Source organism: Brachypodium distachyon, chromosome 3 (assembly GCF_000005505.3).
Source record: "Brachypodium distachyon strain Bd21 chromosome 3, Brachypodium_distachyon_v3.0, whole genome shotgun sequence".
Taxonomy (NCBI): domain Eukaryota; kingdom Viridiplantae; phylum Streptophyta; class Magnoliopsida; order Poales; family Poaceae; genus Brachypodium; species Brachypodium distachyon.
In genome coordinates this window covers 1,897,153-1,913,594 of record NC_016133.3, presented here as the reverse complement: position 1 = coordinate 1,913,594, position 16,442 = coordinate 1,897,153, and the positions used below count along the sequence as shown (strand labels likewise).

The following is a 16,442-nucleotide window of genomic DNA, read 5'->3' as shown; positions in this document are numbered from 1 at the left end:
CCTCCACCGCGGGTCCCTGCAACAATTTGATTCCCGAGGCTGCAGAGCTCTTCTTCTTTTTTTTTTCCCTTCACTGCTGCTGCTTGAGCTCGGATCCGACCGCACGTGCGAGACCGTACGGACTGCACTGCACGCCCTCATTCCGTCATTCCCACTCCGCCACGGAATGGGATTCCCATTCCCGTTCCGACCTCCGCCTCGGAATCGCATTCCCGGCTTCCTCCGGCTGACCGGCTCTATAAATCCCGCCCCGCTCCCTGCCCCAACACCCCCCCTCCCTCCTCCTCTCCTTCTTCCTCCCTCCCCTAGCAGAGCCAAGCAGAGAGGCAGAGAGAGTGAGAAGCACCCAGAGAGAGAGGTCCCTGATTGCTTGCTTGCTTGGTCGGTCTGACCCGATCGAGCTTAGCGAGGAAGCTTCGATCTCTGTTCGTAGGAGCCGACGTACATCGAGGGGCGCCGCTAATGCTTCCCCGGCGGGTGCGGCTGAGAGCGGCGGCCACAGGCTGACCGGATGCGACGACGGCAGCGGAAGCCATGTCGCCGGTGATCAGCGAGATCCTGCTCTCCGGGTTTATGATCAACTCCACGCTCCGCCGACGAACGCACCTCGTCCAGTCCTTCTCCGTCGTCTTCCTCTACTGGTTCTATGTCTTCTCATAAACCACTCGCCCCCTTCTTCCTCCTCTCCCTCTCCCTCTCGCTCTAGCCTCCTTTCTTTCTTCCTTCCTCGTAATAATAATCCCTCTCTTCTTCGTTCCCGCCGTCGTCGTCCTCTCTTGGTTTCTTGTTCTAGCTGGTAATTAGTCGGTCGATCGGAAGAACGATCTCTGGTTTGGTGCTTTGCACGCAAGCTGTTTGCGGGAAAGCAGAGCACTTGTTTTAGTTTCCTTGGGGGAGAGATTTTCTCCTTTCCTCATGGCGTCTTCCAGCGGGAGCGGGAGCGCGACCACCACGGGCTCGCTCTCGCCGTCCATGGCGGCGGTGGCGGGGGCGTCGGAGGAGGAGATGCGGGCGCTGATGGAGCAGCGGCGGGCGAAGCGGATGCTGTCGAACCGGGAGTCGGCGCGGCGGTCGCGGATGCGGAAGCAGCGCCACCTCGACGACCTGGCGGCGCAGGCGGCGCACCTCCGCCGAGAGAACGCGCACGTCGCCGCCGCGCTGGGGCTCACCGCGCGCGGGCTCCTCGCCGTCGACGCCGAGAACGCCGTCCTCCGCACACAGGCCGCCGAGCTCGCCGCCCGCCTCGCGTCCCTCAACGACATCCTCTCCTGCATCGGCATGAGCGCCGCCAACAACAACAGCAGCGGCAGCAGCGGCTGCGGCGGAAGCAATAGCAATAGCAACAGCAACACGGCCGCCGCCGCCGCCGTCGCGCTCACCGTCGCCGCCGCGGCCGCGGCCACCGGCGGCGACCCGCTGCTGCTCGGCGGCTTCGATGGCGCCTTGGACGACATGTTCAGATCATCCCCCGACCTCTTCATGTTCCAGCCTTGCTAGCTAGCTACCGACTGATCCCATTCCACCGCCATGGCTGGCACAGAAGCTCTATAGCAAGATCAACAAAAAAAAACATCCATCTTTTTTTTTTCCTGATGCTTTTGGTGTTTCAGGTTTTATTAATGCACCTAAGTAAGCTAGCTGCTGGGGTTAATTAATGGCCTGGTTATCATGTGTAATTCTTGGGCCTGTCTATCTAGTCTGGTAATCATCTGAAATTGGTGTGCCAAGTGATGGTTAAGTTTGGCAATGCATCATCATGTACTCCACTATGTAAGCTCTCTAGTTCCTTCTGTGCTGTTCAGACAAAGGAAGTGCAATATATAATTACTTAAGCTAATTAATCCTCCTCTTGGTTTACTGGTCTGAATACATTCATCTTATTTTTCTTCTGCCTTGGAGCAGTTTTTTCTTTTCTGCACTTCTGCCTCTGTCTCTGTTTCTGCACTGTGATGGCCTGTGCTAATGCCATTGTGTTATTTATTCTGTCTGACTTCGCTTCAGGATTTTACAGCTAGTACATTCTTACCTCTGCCTGACTTTAGCTTCGGATTTTTACAGCTTCATTCTTCGGATGCCAATTGATGAACATTCTTCAGAAAATTCTCACGATATTCCTTCCACAAGGCAGTGAGAATAATCAGAGTGTGATGGCAGCCAGTCTTTTGTGACTTGGAATATATATTTAGATAGATAGGATGGAATAAAAATAACAGGTCCAGTTTTTTTTCACCATTTTTTTCTTCAGAATTCTTTTGTAGTACAAGCACTAATGGTTGCAGTGCACACAGAAAGAGATTCTCCAAATTACCCCTTTGTTCTCTCCACTATTCCTATCACAGCATCTCTGTTTGTTGGTTCTGGAGAATTTGATTGTACCACAAGACCACTTTTCTTAGTTGTCATGCATGCATATGCATGGCATGGATGGACCAACACTGTTGTGCATAGGCACAGTACATCTCTGCAAACTAAATGGCAGGAGCACTATCAATATAGCTTAGCCTTAGCGCCATCTCTCTTGGTAGCTGCTCTCAAAATATTTCGTCTCAAAAATCCATTTTTCATCTGGCTCCAGCTCACATGATATCTTGGCAGTACTGCCTACCCACCTAACCACATGGCAGATATGCAGCCTGATGCATATTCTGCTGCCGTCACAACACATGAGTCTGATGATCCTCTAGTAGTACTGTCCTCAAGTTATAACAGGAGTGGCAAGATCAGCAACTGGCCCCAAGATGTGCTTGGCATGCATAATGCATCTTGGTCTTCACTTCTTGTGTATGTAAATTAAGCAGTACACACACACGCATTATACATACATAGATATGGAAATGGAATGGAATGGACCACCTGCAAGAATTGCAATTTGGTGCACTGGACCTGGAGGTAGCTTAGCTGCATTGATGGAGTAGAGCCAGCTCTCTCACACAGTGGAGATTGCAGAGGCCATCCATGCTGCAAAAGGCAGGGGGAATCAAGGACACCAACAAGGTGGTCACCTCACCTCATCAGGCACCACCTTTCTTCCTCTCCATCCATTTCCACAGAACAAAGGATTATCAGAGCAAGAACAACCAGAATATTCTCCATCTCCGGTCGCCGTTCCTCCGGCCAGGGTAGTTGGCGAGATCAAACAACGGTGGCCACATAATTGGGTTCACAAGAAAAGGAAATTACATGCTTGATTGTTTGGGATTTTTCAGGAAATTGAAGCAGTCTAATGGTCACATAATTTGGTTCACAAAAGAAATTACATGTTTGATTGTTTTTGGATTTGTCAGGAATTGAAGCAGTCTAATGCACTAGATGTGAATGCATTACTTGGGCGTTGCTTCTCCGGTTTTCTCTCTGGCAATGAATCATAAGAAGATGGAACTGGAACAATACTGATGTACATGAGCATGATTGGTTGAATTGACAGTTCAAATTTTTTAAATGATATATGTGTCAAGTTTTCTTTTCTTTAGTCAAGTGAATCACCCAGACCATCCTTCTGCTTGATCTGGTAGCATGATGTGTGCATCTGTATTTGCAGAATATATTTTAAAGAGTATATGTTGCTTGCAGTAGTAAAACTCTAAAACTCAAGAGAGAAAAAATAACATATATTGGGCAGAGCCCATTGAGGAAAAAGGTGCCCTGGACTTTGGTTTTCTTGGTGGTATCTCTCAAGATTCTTGAGGCACTCAATTGCACTAGAGTACTTAACTGTACTTTAACATGACTTGGTGTGTCCAAGATGTTCTTTACTTTTTTATGTGTGTGGAGAAGAGAGAAAGTACATGTTTTTTCTCCATTATAATCCTAAGTTCATGGGTTGGTTCTGCTCATATACATCTGGCACTTCTTGATAATATATGAAGATGAAGATCTAACGGAAGAAAGGAGAAAAGAGCAAAAGGTATCTTGGTGCCATTGATTATAGCTTTTGGATCATATACTGTCATCACTTGAGTCCAAAGGCTGGTTCATGCATTATACATGGAACTAGTGAAGCAGTAGCCTGTACTGGTGGTTAGACAAGACATAATTGATAAGGCTTTGCTCCAAAACCTACAATCAATGGCTTGGAGGCTATGAAATTTTAGGAATTTTTTTTGTGCATTGAAAGATTTGCAGCTTATATGCTAGCCAATAATTCTCTTATACAGTATAATGGTTCTTTGCCATAAACAAATATGTTTTCCGGAGATGCAAAGTTTATGCAGAATAAACGCTTTACCGAACATAAAAGAATATTAAGAATAAAGAGTAGAACTATATTGGAACAAAGGCTACCCAAAAGAATTCTCGAGAGAATAAAGAGAAGAATTTTATCGTTCAAAGCGCTCTAAATGCGGCCAAAGACTTTCAAATCAAAGATGAGAATTTCTTAACAGTAGAGATGTAAATCAGATCTTATCAAAAGCATAGTCGGCAGCAGAAACACGATCTATCGTGCAAGGAAATAAACAAATAATCTTTTGATTCCTTCTTGCAGAAACCAAGGCTAAGGCTCCGCCTATTTTAAATTAACCTCGGCAGGATTGTACTTGTGCTAAATTGAATACTGATTATGAGCAGCTGCAGAGGGCTTAATGCATGCACTGACCTGCTTTGTGTGTTCCTTAAGCCCATGTGGTCGGTGGAGACAAAGGCTGCTGTGTTCATGTTCAGTCACATTGCTCCATAAGTGGTTGAACAGTGCAAGGTGCATGGATCCCCAGATCAGATTCAGTCTTTGCTAATTGGATCTTTCGATTAGCATTTCTATGTATTCCTTGTTTCTGAAGGATTCCAGTAGAAATTACATCTCCGATTGTAAGTTCCATTTTACTAATGGATTGTAAGTTCATTTTACTCGGGCACTAGAACAGAAACTGCCCATGGACAAGTTCTTGAAGAACCTGATATGATTATGAACCATGCTTTTGCTAAGAAACATCATCCTCTGTCCTCATGCATAACCGTGCCAGATGCTAAATTGCAATGAATTTTCGTGGACATTTCCTCGAAGAGCATAAAGTGCAGAGATTAAAAATTCGAAATCTTGGACCATCCGATTCTTACCTAAGAATTGCATAGACAATTGGCAAGAATCTGATTACATTTGTCTGCTTCCCTTGCATTTCCATGTTGCAGGTAGCCATCGTCCACAGGGAAATATGCGTGGCCGGCCAGCTTTATTGTTATTCTTGGAACACCTTTTCTGCAAATGGAAAAGATAAAACCAAATAATTGTTCACATTCACACAAATTTTGCATCTTGCTTTTGTTGCTAGATGTACCTCATCTTGTATACACAAAGCTCTGTAAAGCGGCCATACACCTCTCTACTTATGCACATTATTAGCTGTTACTCTCTCTTTTTTTTTTCACTGGTATACGGTTTTCACACGCTGCTCGGACAAATGGATGGCGAAAAGGCGGCATTATTGCCACAATGGATGGTGAAAGAGCCTGTCATGGTCACTGTGGTGAAGGCTGGGGTTTCTATGTTCTGGGGAGCAATGAAAGTTGTCAAAAGCAGGCTGTTGCATTGCCACAGGCATGGTTGCAATGTGCATTCATGGAAGGTGAAGGTTGGGATAGGAATTTGCTTGTAAGAGTAAATAACAGGGACATGTAATCTGACTGTTCTTCCTCAGTCACTTGGAGGCCAGCCAATGAGAATGTGGTGACTGGTGACTGGTTGGATGCAAAAAAAATTGCACAAAGTTCCAGCCTGATTAGAAAGGGAACTTTCACATTATAGTGTGCCTATGGATATAAACATGATCTTTTTTCGGTTACCTTTCCAAAGATAAAAGGTTTGGTCCCATTTGGAACGCCAGAATTTCTTCCGATTCGATGTAGTTGCGTGTAGTTTAGTGTTAATTAGCATGATTAAGCCATTTTGAGAATTTAAAGCTTCTAGGCAAGTAATCGATATGACATTGCCTAATGCAAAACATTCCCCATTTGACAGTATGGTGCTGTGCAGTGTGGTAAAGCAGGAATCGCCTTACTCTGGAAGCAGGATTAAAGCATCACTATCAGATTGTAAAAATGCACTTTCCCATCCTTGATGGACTCCTTGCTCCAAGACTTTCTGTAAACCTTTTTTTATCCTTTTACATTTTTACAAATCTCACAAGAAAGGAGTCCTATAAATGCTACCCATTTTGCTCAGCTGAGCAAGGAGTCCTAAAAATGCTTAGCTAGATAAGTTCTTGTTTGGTATGTCATTAGTGGAACACTAGCTCTCATTTTATTCCATTGAACATCTCTTTCTTTCTTTTTTCATATTATTAAGCAAGTAGGGTACAAGTAACTACAAGAGACAACTACTAAACTTAAGTGCTTGAAAGCAATATTTGAAAATATATAAAATCATTGCTTGTGGACATGATATGTTGGGCTCAGGGTGGGCCTCACATGTCAGTTGCACATTGGGATGGTACGTTCCAGTTCTTGATATTTGAGCAATTAACAAAGCACCGAACCACGAATTCAACTGGAGAAAATCAGAGCTACCGACCATCTCAGTTTAGGTAGCTTTTCCTCGAGCCATGGTCTTCTCTTCGTAGCTTCTTGCAAGGTAGTAAACCCTAATAATGCACCAAGCAGAATTTCAACACATGCATATTTATTAATCAGCACCCAAATCTAGTCATAATTCCTCACCTAACCAAGGAGAGTCCCATTGCCACAGAAGAGCTCAACAAGTCTCAATCTGTAACTGTCTTCCAGCAACATGATCACCACTATCATCATGCATCGCAATCTCATCAGCATTCCATTCAGCAACTAGTGATTCAGGCCATGGAAAATAAAGGAACAAAACCCTGGAGTTTAATTGCCAGATTAAGCACACATTGTTGCTTGCTTCTTGGCTCTTGCTGCACTTATATTTAGACTCCCCATTAGTGATGAGTGGGTGTTTTAGCTTACAGCAAAGACTTAAATCATGTCTTGGTTAACTCAATTGCTCAGAATCAAAGCTCAGCAAGTTGCTTGAGAAGATTTTTTTTTTTAATTGATGTGCACGTGTACATGGTTGAACACATATACTACCAAGTAGAGAAGAGCTACAAAGTTAAGGAACTCTATGTCAAAGCTGTGTGTAGTTGACCTATCATAAGAAACTGCCAGAGTCAACAACTGTTGCTTCTCCTTTACTCAACCAACAGAAAATGAGTTTTTTTTTGCAAGGATATTTTTTGAAACAAGCTTTACAGAGATTCTGAAACCAGGATAGGTTAAAAGCGACTATTGAGTCCCTGATTAAAAAAAAATCCAAGAAAAATATATAACCAGATGATAACACAACACAGAACTTTAGGATGTTTCAGCTCAAAGATCCATAGCTGTTCTGTTTCAATAAAAAGTTGGAACAAAAGAACTTAGAAAAGCAAGACTGGTCGGACACGAACAGGATGAAGTTCATGCATTTGTCATAAGGCCGTTTTTTCTTTGCCTGGAACCATAAGGCCATTAAAACTTCGCCTCTGCATGCAAAAAGGATCAGTATTACTTGGAATTATGATTTAATAATGCTAAAACTAAAAGGTAGTATTAGTACCAAGAACTTTCAAATCCAGTTCATTCCATGATTACATTAGAAATTTAGAGTCTTGTCTGCCCCTGCACATGAAATGGTTCCCCTGGTTTGCTAATGATCACCAGTCAGGTGTCTGTTGCATTGTTAACAGTTCACCAGCAAGGCACACACGTACTCTCGTACATACGTGCCCTTGATTTCAGCAACGCATCCCAGGTCCCCAGGTACTAACAACCATAGAAAACTAGAAATGGGAGAAAGAATTAAAAAGATGCTCTAGTACTAGAGCAGCATGTGCAGTGCAAATTATGATGACGCAGCAATTTCAAGAAATACAGCATACATCTTTAATTCATTTTCTGTAGACGAACCATATGCGTAAAACTTTTGTACACCTTTTGGGATATTAATTTGGTTCATCAATTTGATGAAAATAATGAAAGAATGAAATGCAGGCAAGTACAGTTTTGCAGGATATGCACAATAGAGAACATGGCTCCATCTTTAAAGTGTTACATTTATTACGAACCAGAAGAAAAAACAAATATAGTGTACGGAGTATTTAATAAAAAGTACATTCAACGTAGCATCCTAGCATTTCTATTGCAACCTTCCTCATTGGTTAAGAATGTGAGGCAACTCACCTTATTCTCCTTTTGTTTTGAGAGAGTAAACTATCCTAGATGGAACAAAAAAGAAACATGAATTCTATTTGGTAGCTTCAAAGGAACGGCATGTTTTGCTTTTCAACATATATACATATGTGGCACTAAAAGGCCCAACTTCCGTGCCTCCTGACGAGGGTGTGATGATATTCTTGCAACATCAGCCTTCCAAATTTCTATCCGAGTAGAATGCTTTCCCCATTCCATCATTGTTGCTTATCTGAAAAAATAGTGTAGGAAGTTAAGTCACAATATAATTTTGAAAGCTACAACGGCGGAAAAGGTCATCACTTGATAGGGGTGGTGAGTCAGTGTAACTAATGCTACTGATTTCGTAACAACTTAATCATGATAATAATTCAGTGCTTCAAGAGATGAACCGGATGGTAACAGGACATGGGACACGGCTCATTCTTGAACCATGATCCGACATATTTTTGGTAACTTCACCAACTATATATGCTCATCAGCTGTCCAGGAGGTAGCCTCTTTGTGTTGGATAGCAGGGAAAGAGTATGCCGACCATGAATTGAGGGTTCAGATCCTCAGTTACATCAAAACGGCAGCTCAAGAACATTAAATGACTTCTACAAAAACAATTATGGCACCGACCATGACACTACCAGGAAATAGCTGCAACAGATGAGGGAGTCTGCACTCAGCACTGCAAACCTCTTAGATGTCTTCTTTTATTCTTGCTCTTGAATCCCCAATTTGATGATGTGTTCCCACTTGAAAGATAATGTTACCGGCTTACTGCTGATAACTGATAACTCAGGTTACTAACTTGGAACAGAGCAGAAAAGGTGAAGAATGTGTAGGGTCCTGAGTATGATGTCATATTGCCATATGGACTACTGTCATGAAGAGTACTCATAGGTCATCGTCTGAGTGGTTGCAATCAGACTATGTATACAAGTAGTGCAAGGTATTCTTTGATTGTTTCCTTCACAAAATAAATTAGGTGACTAAAGAAAATCTGTACATAATGTCTACCATTGGTATCATGCATGGCCATCATATATTACACGTCCTGATGTCAGATATAGGTCACTGTCAGGATGGCTTCCATTAATGGTTAAGAGTTCTACAAACAGTTATGAAACATTGATTGGCACTCTTGGCGTGTTGAGATTGTCTTGTTAGATGAAGAGTGGGGGACCTTTGTTCATGTACTTAAAACTTTCCTAAAACAGAAGCAAGCAAGTAGCAGTAGCCTGGAGAGGATGCACCAAAAAACATTTTTACATTGTCAAATCTTCTTCTTCACATATCAGGAATGATAGCTTTACCATGGCCGTGCATGAAAATGTACTGTTCTGAAGAAGTCTTACATCTATGAAGTCCACAAAGCAAATAAGTGATGCAGAGCATGAAATGCCATCAACATGTGCTTCTCTACAGCAGGTCATCTACTTATGCTTCTAATAGGGCCCTGACATCACCCACGGAGGGGTAATAGGGGAGACCCCTCCAGGAAAGTCCCTTAGTGATCTCAGAGGAAAGATATCCCCTGGGAACCTCCTTATGGTCCGGGGAGAGGTCCGTGCGCCTGGGGATCCTGACTTGGCAGGTTCATGGGACACCCGGGGACAACCTCTGCTGGTAGACCCAAGAGGCATAGCCGCATAGACCCACTATCTCCTAAGAGGACTGCCCTTGCTTTGGTCACCATACCAAGGGGTATCCTAGTCATGTGTATAGGGCCATGAGCTATTGCATGTAACTCGCACTTTTCAGTTGTACCTTGAATTCTCTCGATCAATACATAAACACATGAACAGATGTGCCCTCAAGGACAAAGGACCAAGAGGTACCCCCTCCAACCCTGCAGCTGGGTACAACGACAGGTCTATGGTGCATTCGTTGCACCAAACCAGTATAAACTCCCGTGTTACTTTCCCTCTGGTAGTCCAGTGTCTCGGTTGCTAACCTAGGACAACGAACAATCTTCCTTGATCCATTTTAGGAAGGAAGCATGATTTGTTTACTGCATACAATTGAAAATCCAATTTCATGTTGTCTCATGCAAATACAGATAGCATATTAATTTGGAGGAAAATTGATAGGGAAAACAAAAAATACCAGGGGATAGAGGAAAAAGTGGAGGATGTCATTAGGGAAACCTATGGAAACAAAGATGGAGAGAAAGGGAAAATAATTTATCAATTAATGCAAAACAAATTGGCAAGAAGTTGGCTGCCAATAGGAAGATGCTCTGTTAGTGGACATGGATACAGGAAAAACAATAATATCTCCCCATATATTCTGTTACTTTTAGAAAGATATATGCAAGAAGTCTAAGTCTGTAAGAATACAAAAGGAGGAGCATATATTCTTGGCTTCTAAAGTAGTAGGCAATGAGAATAGAAAGTCTGATTCAGGTAAGACAGCTAAAAACAAGATAAAAATTTCAATGTTGAAACACGTTACTCATCATGACTTCGCAGTCAGAAAGGTAATAATCCTCATATCAACTGATTAGTTGCTCCTTTTGTTAAGAACAGTTGCAGGAGTGCAGCCTAATCAATTAAGAGAGGATCCTAGGACTGACTATAGGAGGTTCAGAAAACAACACGGTATCTACAGGATGGCCTGCTCTGCAGCCCAATCAATTAAGAGAGAACAATAGGACTATAGGAGGTTCAGAAAACAATACGACCCTGTATCTACAGGATGACTGCTCTGCAGCCTACGATTGCGGCAAAGCGCTGAAACAAAATGACAAGGCAAAGAGTTGTATGAGAGTCTGAACTGCTGGCTTGGGGTAGCTAGCTGACCTGCTGATTGGTTGTTCTACGCTGGATTGCTTTTCTGCTTGATCTTCAAGGCCTCAAGAACTCGATGAGAAGACTTGCAACAGCTGAAGGACACGGCTTTGAGAGGTGGGTCAAAGCTACTCTTTATGTGCTCTCTTTTTTATCATGAAAACTATGACACTAAAATGTTTGGGGAATTCATACAATTGTTGTATTGATGCAAATACTTTTGCTTTCTCATTTGTAGATCAAGTTGGAAATAGATAGTATTTTACCTCTAATATTCTCTGCTACCGCCCATTTGTCTTGGAACCAACAGATCCAAGCTATTCCCTTGCAAGAGGATGATTCTCAACATGATGCTCTGTACATTGTTACCAAAATCCAAGGTAAATCCAACCTTTTTCAGTCGCCCCAAAATTAGCTTCTTCTGTACATCCTTTTACAATGAAAGAACTATCTGTGGCATTCAAGTTTCAACTAACTGCACATTCAGCAGCAACATCTCAATGATCCATAGATATATAGTCTCCAGTTAAACAAATGGAGAACTTCGCACAAAGAAATTCTTTAATACAAGGGTATCCCATAAACTATACTGGGTTCACAAACTCGTAACAACAAGGACAGAGGTCCATGAGCACTAAAAGAAAAAAGAAAAATGAAAAAAGACCAACCCTGTATATCTTTATTCACTCTCTTCCCAATGTTTCCATGCAGCCAGTAATGCGACCATGGATATGAAAAGAAATGGACTTGAAACACTTTAGATATATAGAAACCCTGTAATTGCTTGAATTATGAAGAAAAGAAACATTTAGGTCTGATAATGGACTGCCCGTCATAAAAATAAACTGTGGAAGGGGAACAATTGCAGAGGCCCAAAACAAAATCAGAATGTGTGAAATGTTTGTGACAACAATTTAATAGACTGATTGCTATCTGGAAACTCAGTTACGCATACACCTATAAGCTGCAAAGAGTGATTTTCTAGACAAGTAGAGAATATACACCATAACAACTGACTGAGCTAAGAGGATGTTGTACATCAACGAGATGTTAAATTGCCTACCTGATGCTAGATGCAGTCATGCTCAATAGTCCCAGTGTCCTCAGCTCTGTAACATGGGTAGGATCAAGGTCTGGCATTAGATCAGCTCCTTCAAGATCCTCTACGATATACTCCTGCCATAGAAGGAATATCACATAGTATGGGCAAATAGTTGACTTGAACATTACTTTATGAGGCAAACAGATGCTACTCCCTCCGTTTCTAAATTCTTGTTGTGGTTTTAGTTCAAATTAAACATTAGTTTATGAGGCAAGAATTTAGAAACGGAGGGAGTAAATCATAAGAAAAGGAGCTACAGTTTCAAAAGTTGTAATGCTAAGAAGCTATTTTATGCCAGGATAAAGAAAAAGAAGACGCATAGCTCTACCAAAAAACAGCATTTTTTGTCCGTGGCATGGGAACACCATGCTCTTACCCCAGTGGGATCATGCTAGATTGACAGGACAAGAGAGGAAACCAAAATCATTTGTTTCTCTTGAGAAAATGCAAAAGCATTGCATCTTGTTGTATTGTAAAAGGTGAAAGATATGGAACAAATTGGAATCCTCTATTCTTATTTTGTCATTCAGATTTCCAAACATATTGGACTGTTCATAGTACTTGGGTGGCAGAAGTGACAATTTACTAGAGTTACAAAAAAGAAGTGCACTTCTTGAAATGGAAGATTAATCAACAGGTTTGTTTCGGTTTTTCTTTTTTCTACCAACCTTGGTTAACTCTTGCTTTGCAAGAACATGGTAGTGGCGTTCAGTGATCCTCTGTCCACATATTATAGCTATGAAGAATCCATACAGCAAACCAACCAAAATAATAGCCAGTACTGCAGTTTGAGTAATTGTTGAAAATATTAAGACAAAATCTTTGTAAGTGCTTCATGTACAGCACACATAATATATTCAGATGTCCTGTACATAGATAGCCATGAAGAATAAAGAATATATCATGCATGTTAGTACTTGTACAATAAAAAATGCTAAGCTAAATGCCAACGCAGGATAGACAAGTGTCGCTACATCCTCATCTAGTCTGCGCTGTGTTCTTTTCCTGTAGCTCCCATTGAGCATTTAAACTTCTCTATAACAACTATGTCTTTCTACAATTTAAGAGTCTAAACGATCATCTGAACTATGAAAACAAATACATATGACAGGTCTTTTCATGCTTGCCCAAAGCACAGACTGCACTTAGATAACCATTACTCACCCTATATGAAGTACATTGTAGGTTATTTTTCAACTCAAAGGGCCAAAGCTGTTACTGATATCAATCATAAACTACATCATGATGCTTTATATCCTCACAGTAGATAAAGAAATACATAGGGATTGTGCCAGCATAAGTTTATTTTAACACCATACAACTTAATAGTGGCTATAAAATAAAATGAAAGATGTAAAGAATGAAGTGGCTACTCTTAAATAAGTACATGCCAAACCATATTGACAGCATTGAATAATTGAACAGATAAGAAGAGATCCAGTACAATAATGGGCAATTGGGCATAACCGCATAAGTTATCTAGTTCTCATCAAGCTTTTAAATAAGTGGCAATTCAAGAATTTTTTTAAAACCATAGAGAAGATAATCTGCAACATTTAAAGGACAGTAGGCCTCATTATGAAAATGGAACTTACTTGCCAATGCATAAAAAGCATATGGATGCTCTTCATAACCAAACATTTCTCGCAGTTCATCTCCATATAATCTGTATACCAGCATACCCAAGAAAACAACAACCTATCAGGCAAAAAGAAAATCAAGTTTGTAAGATAAAAAACAATGATATATAATCTCAGTGCATATTGCATTATTTGAATGGTCATTTTGAGGATGCATACTGCCCTTTTCTGATGCAGTAAACAAAAATAGCGATATGTTTATTTCTATATTTACCAAAACAAAATTTTGCAGAACTACAAGCAAGAAAATGTTATCAATCTCAGCAACACACATCCATGTAAGTTCATCAGAATCTTTAGAAAGAAACTAACAGCAACTTGTTTTCCCATTATTATTTTCCTCTTATCAGCGAATATGCTTCTGGATGACATTAGCTTAACATGTCTAAGACAAAACAGAGCACATGTTTGGCATTGCAATCACAAAGAGGTCCAATGTAGTAATAACTAGTGTACTTGGCTGTGTATTATAACATCATCAAAATCATAAAAATAGACAACAACATATCTAGAAACAGAACGTCTGGTGCGAACTATTGTTAGATCACTGAAGAAAAGTAGTTCATTGAACTAGACTATAAATGGTGTGAACATCTTACTAGTTGCACAATAAAAAAGATCAATGTGTGATCTCTAGCAACCAGAAGTTGGAACTTCAGTCTTAACCACCACCGATCTGGAGGAACATTTGCACGAAGTAAGAATGCTGCGCGACACTCAGTGCAATGTGAAAATGCAAAACCTTCCTGCGTGATGTGTAATAAACAAACTAGTTAGAGTGAGACTAAACTCATGATTAACAAATGCTACTAGCATGTCTGCTGTTTTGGGTAGATTTTAGGATGGTCGAGTAGTTGAGCATTTACAAGTAAGTGCAATTCAAAGAACAAAATGATCATGAATCCATACCTTTGTTGATCTCCAGTTATCAAGACAGGACCTATGGACATACTTCTGTGTGCCCTTGCAATGGCATGGCGCGATTAAGTCATCACCTGCTTGCAACCAAGATGCAACAACACATACAAAAACTCAACTAAATATGACAAGATGTATGAAATCCCTTTAAGGCATTATCTACAAAAGGTACTTCAAGTCATAGTGTGGACCTTCATTATCAAGGCAAATCCGGCATTGTGGAAAGTCTTGAATGACAAGATGTGTTTCTTCGTTGGCATCGATATTTTCGTTGTCATCCTCAACAATCACGGGCTTGATTTCACATGAGACCAGATACTCGGTGGAGCTCCCTGCTGTGTTGGGTTGTGAAAGCATCTCCTGTGAATCTGACACTTCCGCTTGATCACAATGGGAGACCAATTGTGTTGCTTCATCTGATTGAGTACCATGTGAAGCCAACTGCATTATGAACAATACCCAAATCATGTCTAGATATCACCGAGGAAACATTTTGCTAGTCACATATCAAAGCAGGTCCTGCAGAATAAAGGACCAGTCAACTACAAATAATAAGCATGTAAGTGAAACAAAGGACAGAAAAAATTAACAACTAGATATAAAGACAAATAAATTGCACTGGAGGTGCAACAACTTGTAGCAGGCGCTCACTTTGGTCTAACGAGTTCCAAAAAATTGTATCATATGAAGAATTGAAGTGTGGATATTAGTAACATCCGAGTGTGGATATTAGTAACATCCTCTTTGGTTGATGATCCGGAATATGGAGGTGATAAGTTCTATATGACATGTTATCCGACCACGTGCTATCTCCTAATGTTGATTTTATCTATATATTTGGGCAATGTTTTAAGCGAACTCAGATAATGGGACCCCTTAAACAGGAACGTGGGATGACTTTGTGTTGGGCCCTAACTTGTATGTCTAGCTGCGTTTCTCTACTTCCATGGTTTGATAAACAACCTCAGAAGTACAAAAGCAGCTATGGATCCAAGTTCGGGGACTGTTAACATATTGGGGCCTAATGTACCATTTCCAACGAATTTTTTCTCGGACGCCAGTTCCAACTAATTCAGCGCACCAGTTAGCAACACAAAGGCATACGAATCACATTGCTCGTGCCAGCTATACGGAGACCGACCGGCTGATGCAACGCCCCTCTGACCCAGTACGTAGCAGCAACAACAACCAAACCAAAACGCACATGATCCGGTATGGGTATGGCCTCATGGCCCTCATCCAATCCAAGCCCTCCCCTCAATGAAATTTTCCCCACAACTCGTGCATTGCGATTCCGGCCCAAGTCACCGCCACCAAGTAGCACACCGCGAACGTCAACGACGACACCTGCGGGTTTGGGCGAGGCTACGGCAGCGGTGCCCGGAGCCTGCATTCGGCGCCAGCCCACTGACCTCTGGAAGGGATCGCCTCCACGGGCTCCCGTGGAAAAACTAAACTCGCGATCCTCCGGTGTTTTCTCACGCGGATTGATACGAGATGATGTAGATAGAGACTGCTATACTACGGCTTACCTGCCAATATTGCAGGAGACACGCAGGAAAGGGTCGCCCGCGCCAATGGGGGCTCGAGCGAGTCGGAGACTCGGAGTCGGCGGCGGCGTCGGAGGAGGAGGAGGAGGAGACGGGATCTGAGAGGAGAGAGGGCGGGTGCGCGCGTCAGCTCTGGCCGGCGGCGTCGGGCGGCGTCGGGCTTCTCGAGGGGTTGGGGGCCGGCCGCCGGGGGAAACGTCAAACGAGGTGGTTGGTTTGGTTCATTCCTTCCTTTTTTTTTGAAGGGGATTCCATCCTTTTTTTTGAGAGGAAG

The 16,442-nt window shown here is 42.1% G+C and overlaps 2 protein-coding genes across 11 annotated transcripts; one reads left to right on the top strand and one right to left on the bottom strand.

Moving 5' to 3' along the window:
- Positions 1 to 287: 287 nt before the first annotated feature.
- Positions 288 to 1,841, top strand: LOC100834921 (bZIP transcription factor 11). Its single transcript, XM_010235465.3, has one exon. It carries the CDS (start codon positions 916 to 918, stop codon positions 1,495 to 1,497), a length of 582 nt encoding a protein of 193 aa, XP_010233767.1. The 5' UTR covers positions 288 to 915; the 3' UTR covers positions 1,498 to 1,841.
- A 6,185-nt stretch (positions 1,842 to 8,026) lies between these two features.
- Positions 8,027 to 16,408, bottom strand: LOC100827595. Of its 10 annotated transcripts, none has more exons than XR_002965024.1 (10): positions 16,151 to 16,407; positions 14,810 to 15,137; positions 14,610 to 14,695; positions 14,300 to 14,446; positions 13,656 to 13,758; positions 12,729 to 12,841; positions 12,022 to 12,134; positions 11,225 to 11,433; positions 8,863 to 11,053; positions 8,027 to 8,410 (listed from the first exon to the last, which is right to left on the bottom strand). XR_002965024.1 is itself a non-coding variant. In XM_024461575.1 (8 exons), the coding sequence occupies exons 2-8, from the start codon at positions 15,084 to 15,086 to the stop codon at positions 8,407 to 8,409; spliced, it is 843 nt and encodes a 280-aa protein (XP_024317343.1). In that variant the 5' UTR covers positions 15,087 to 15,137; positions 16,151 to 16,406; the 3' UTR covers positions 8,027 to 8,406. The 10 variants fall into 10 exon arrangements, 3 of the variants coding, with proteins under 3 accessions (XP_024317343.1, XP_010233763.1, XP_014755559.1); XR_002965020.1 differs by having other exon boundaries at positions 11,225 to 11,313; XR_002965022.1 differs by having other exon boundaries at positions 10,971 to 11,053; positions 11,225 to 11,313.
- Positions 16,409 to 16,442: the final 34 nt, after the last annotated feature.

Excerpts from the sequence above, each read along its gene's own strand:
- LOC100834921 (XM_010235465.3), top strand. The coding sequence starts at position 916 with ATGGCGTCTTCCAGCGGGAGCGGGAGCGCGACCACCACGGGCTCGCTC.
- LOC100827595 (XM_010235461.3), bottom strand. The coding sequence starts at position 15,086 with ATGATTTGGGTATTGTTCATAATGCAGTTGGCTTCACATGGTACTCAA. Across the intron at positions 14,447-14,609 it reads ATAACTGGAGATCAACAAAG|GAAGGTTTTGCATTTTCACA; the intron begins GTATGGATTCAT and ends CACATCACGCAG. Across the intron at positions 11,742-12,021 it reads ATGACTGCATCTAGCATCAG|CAATTACAGGGTTTCTATAT; the intron begins GTAGGCAATTTA and ends TCATAATTCAAG.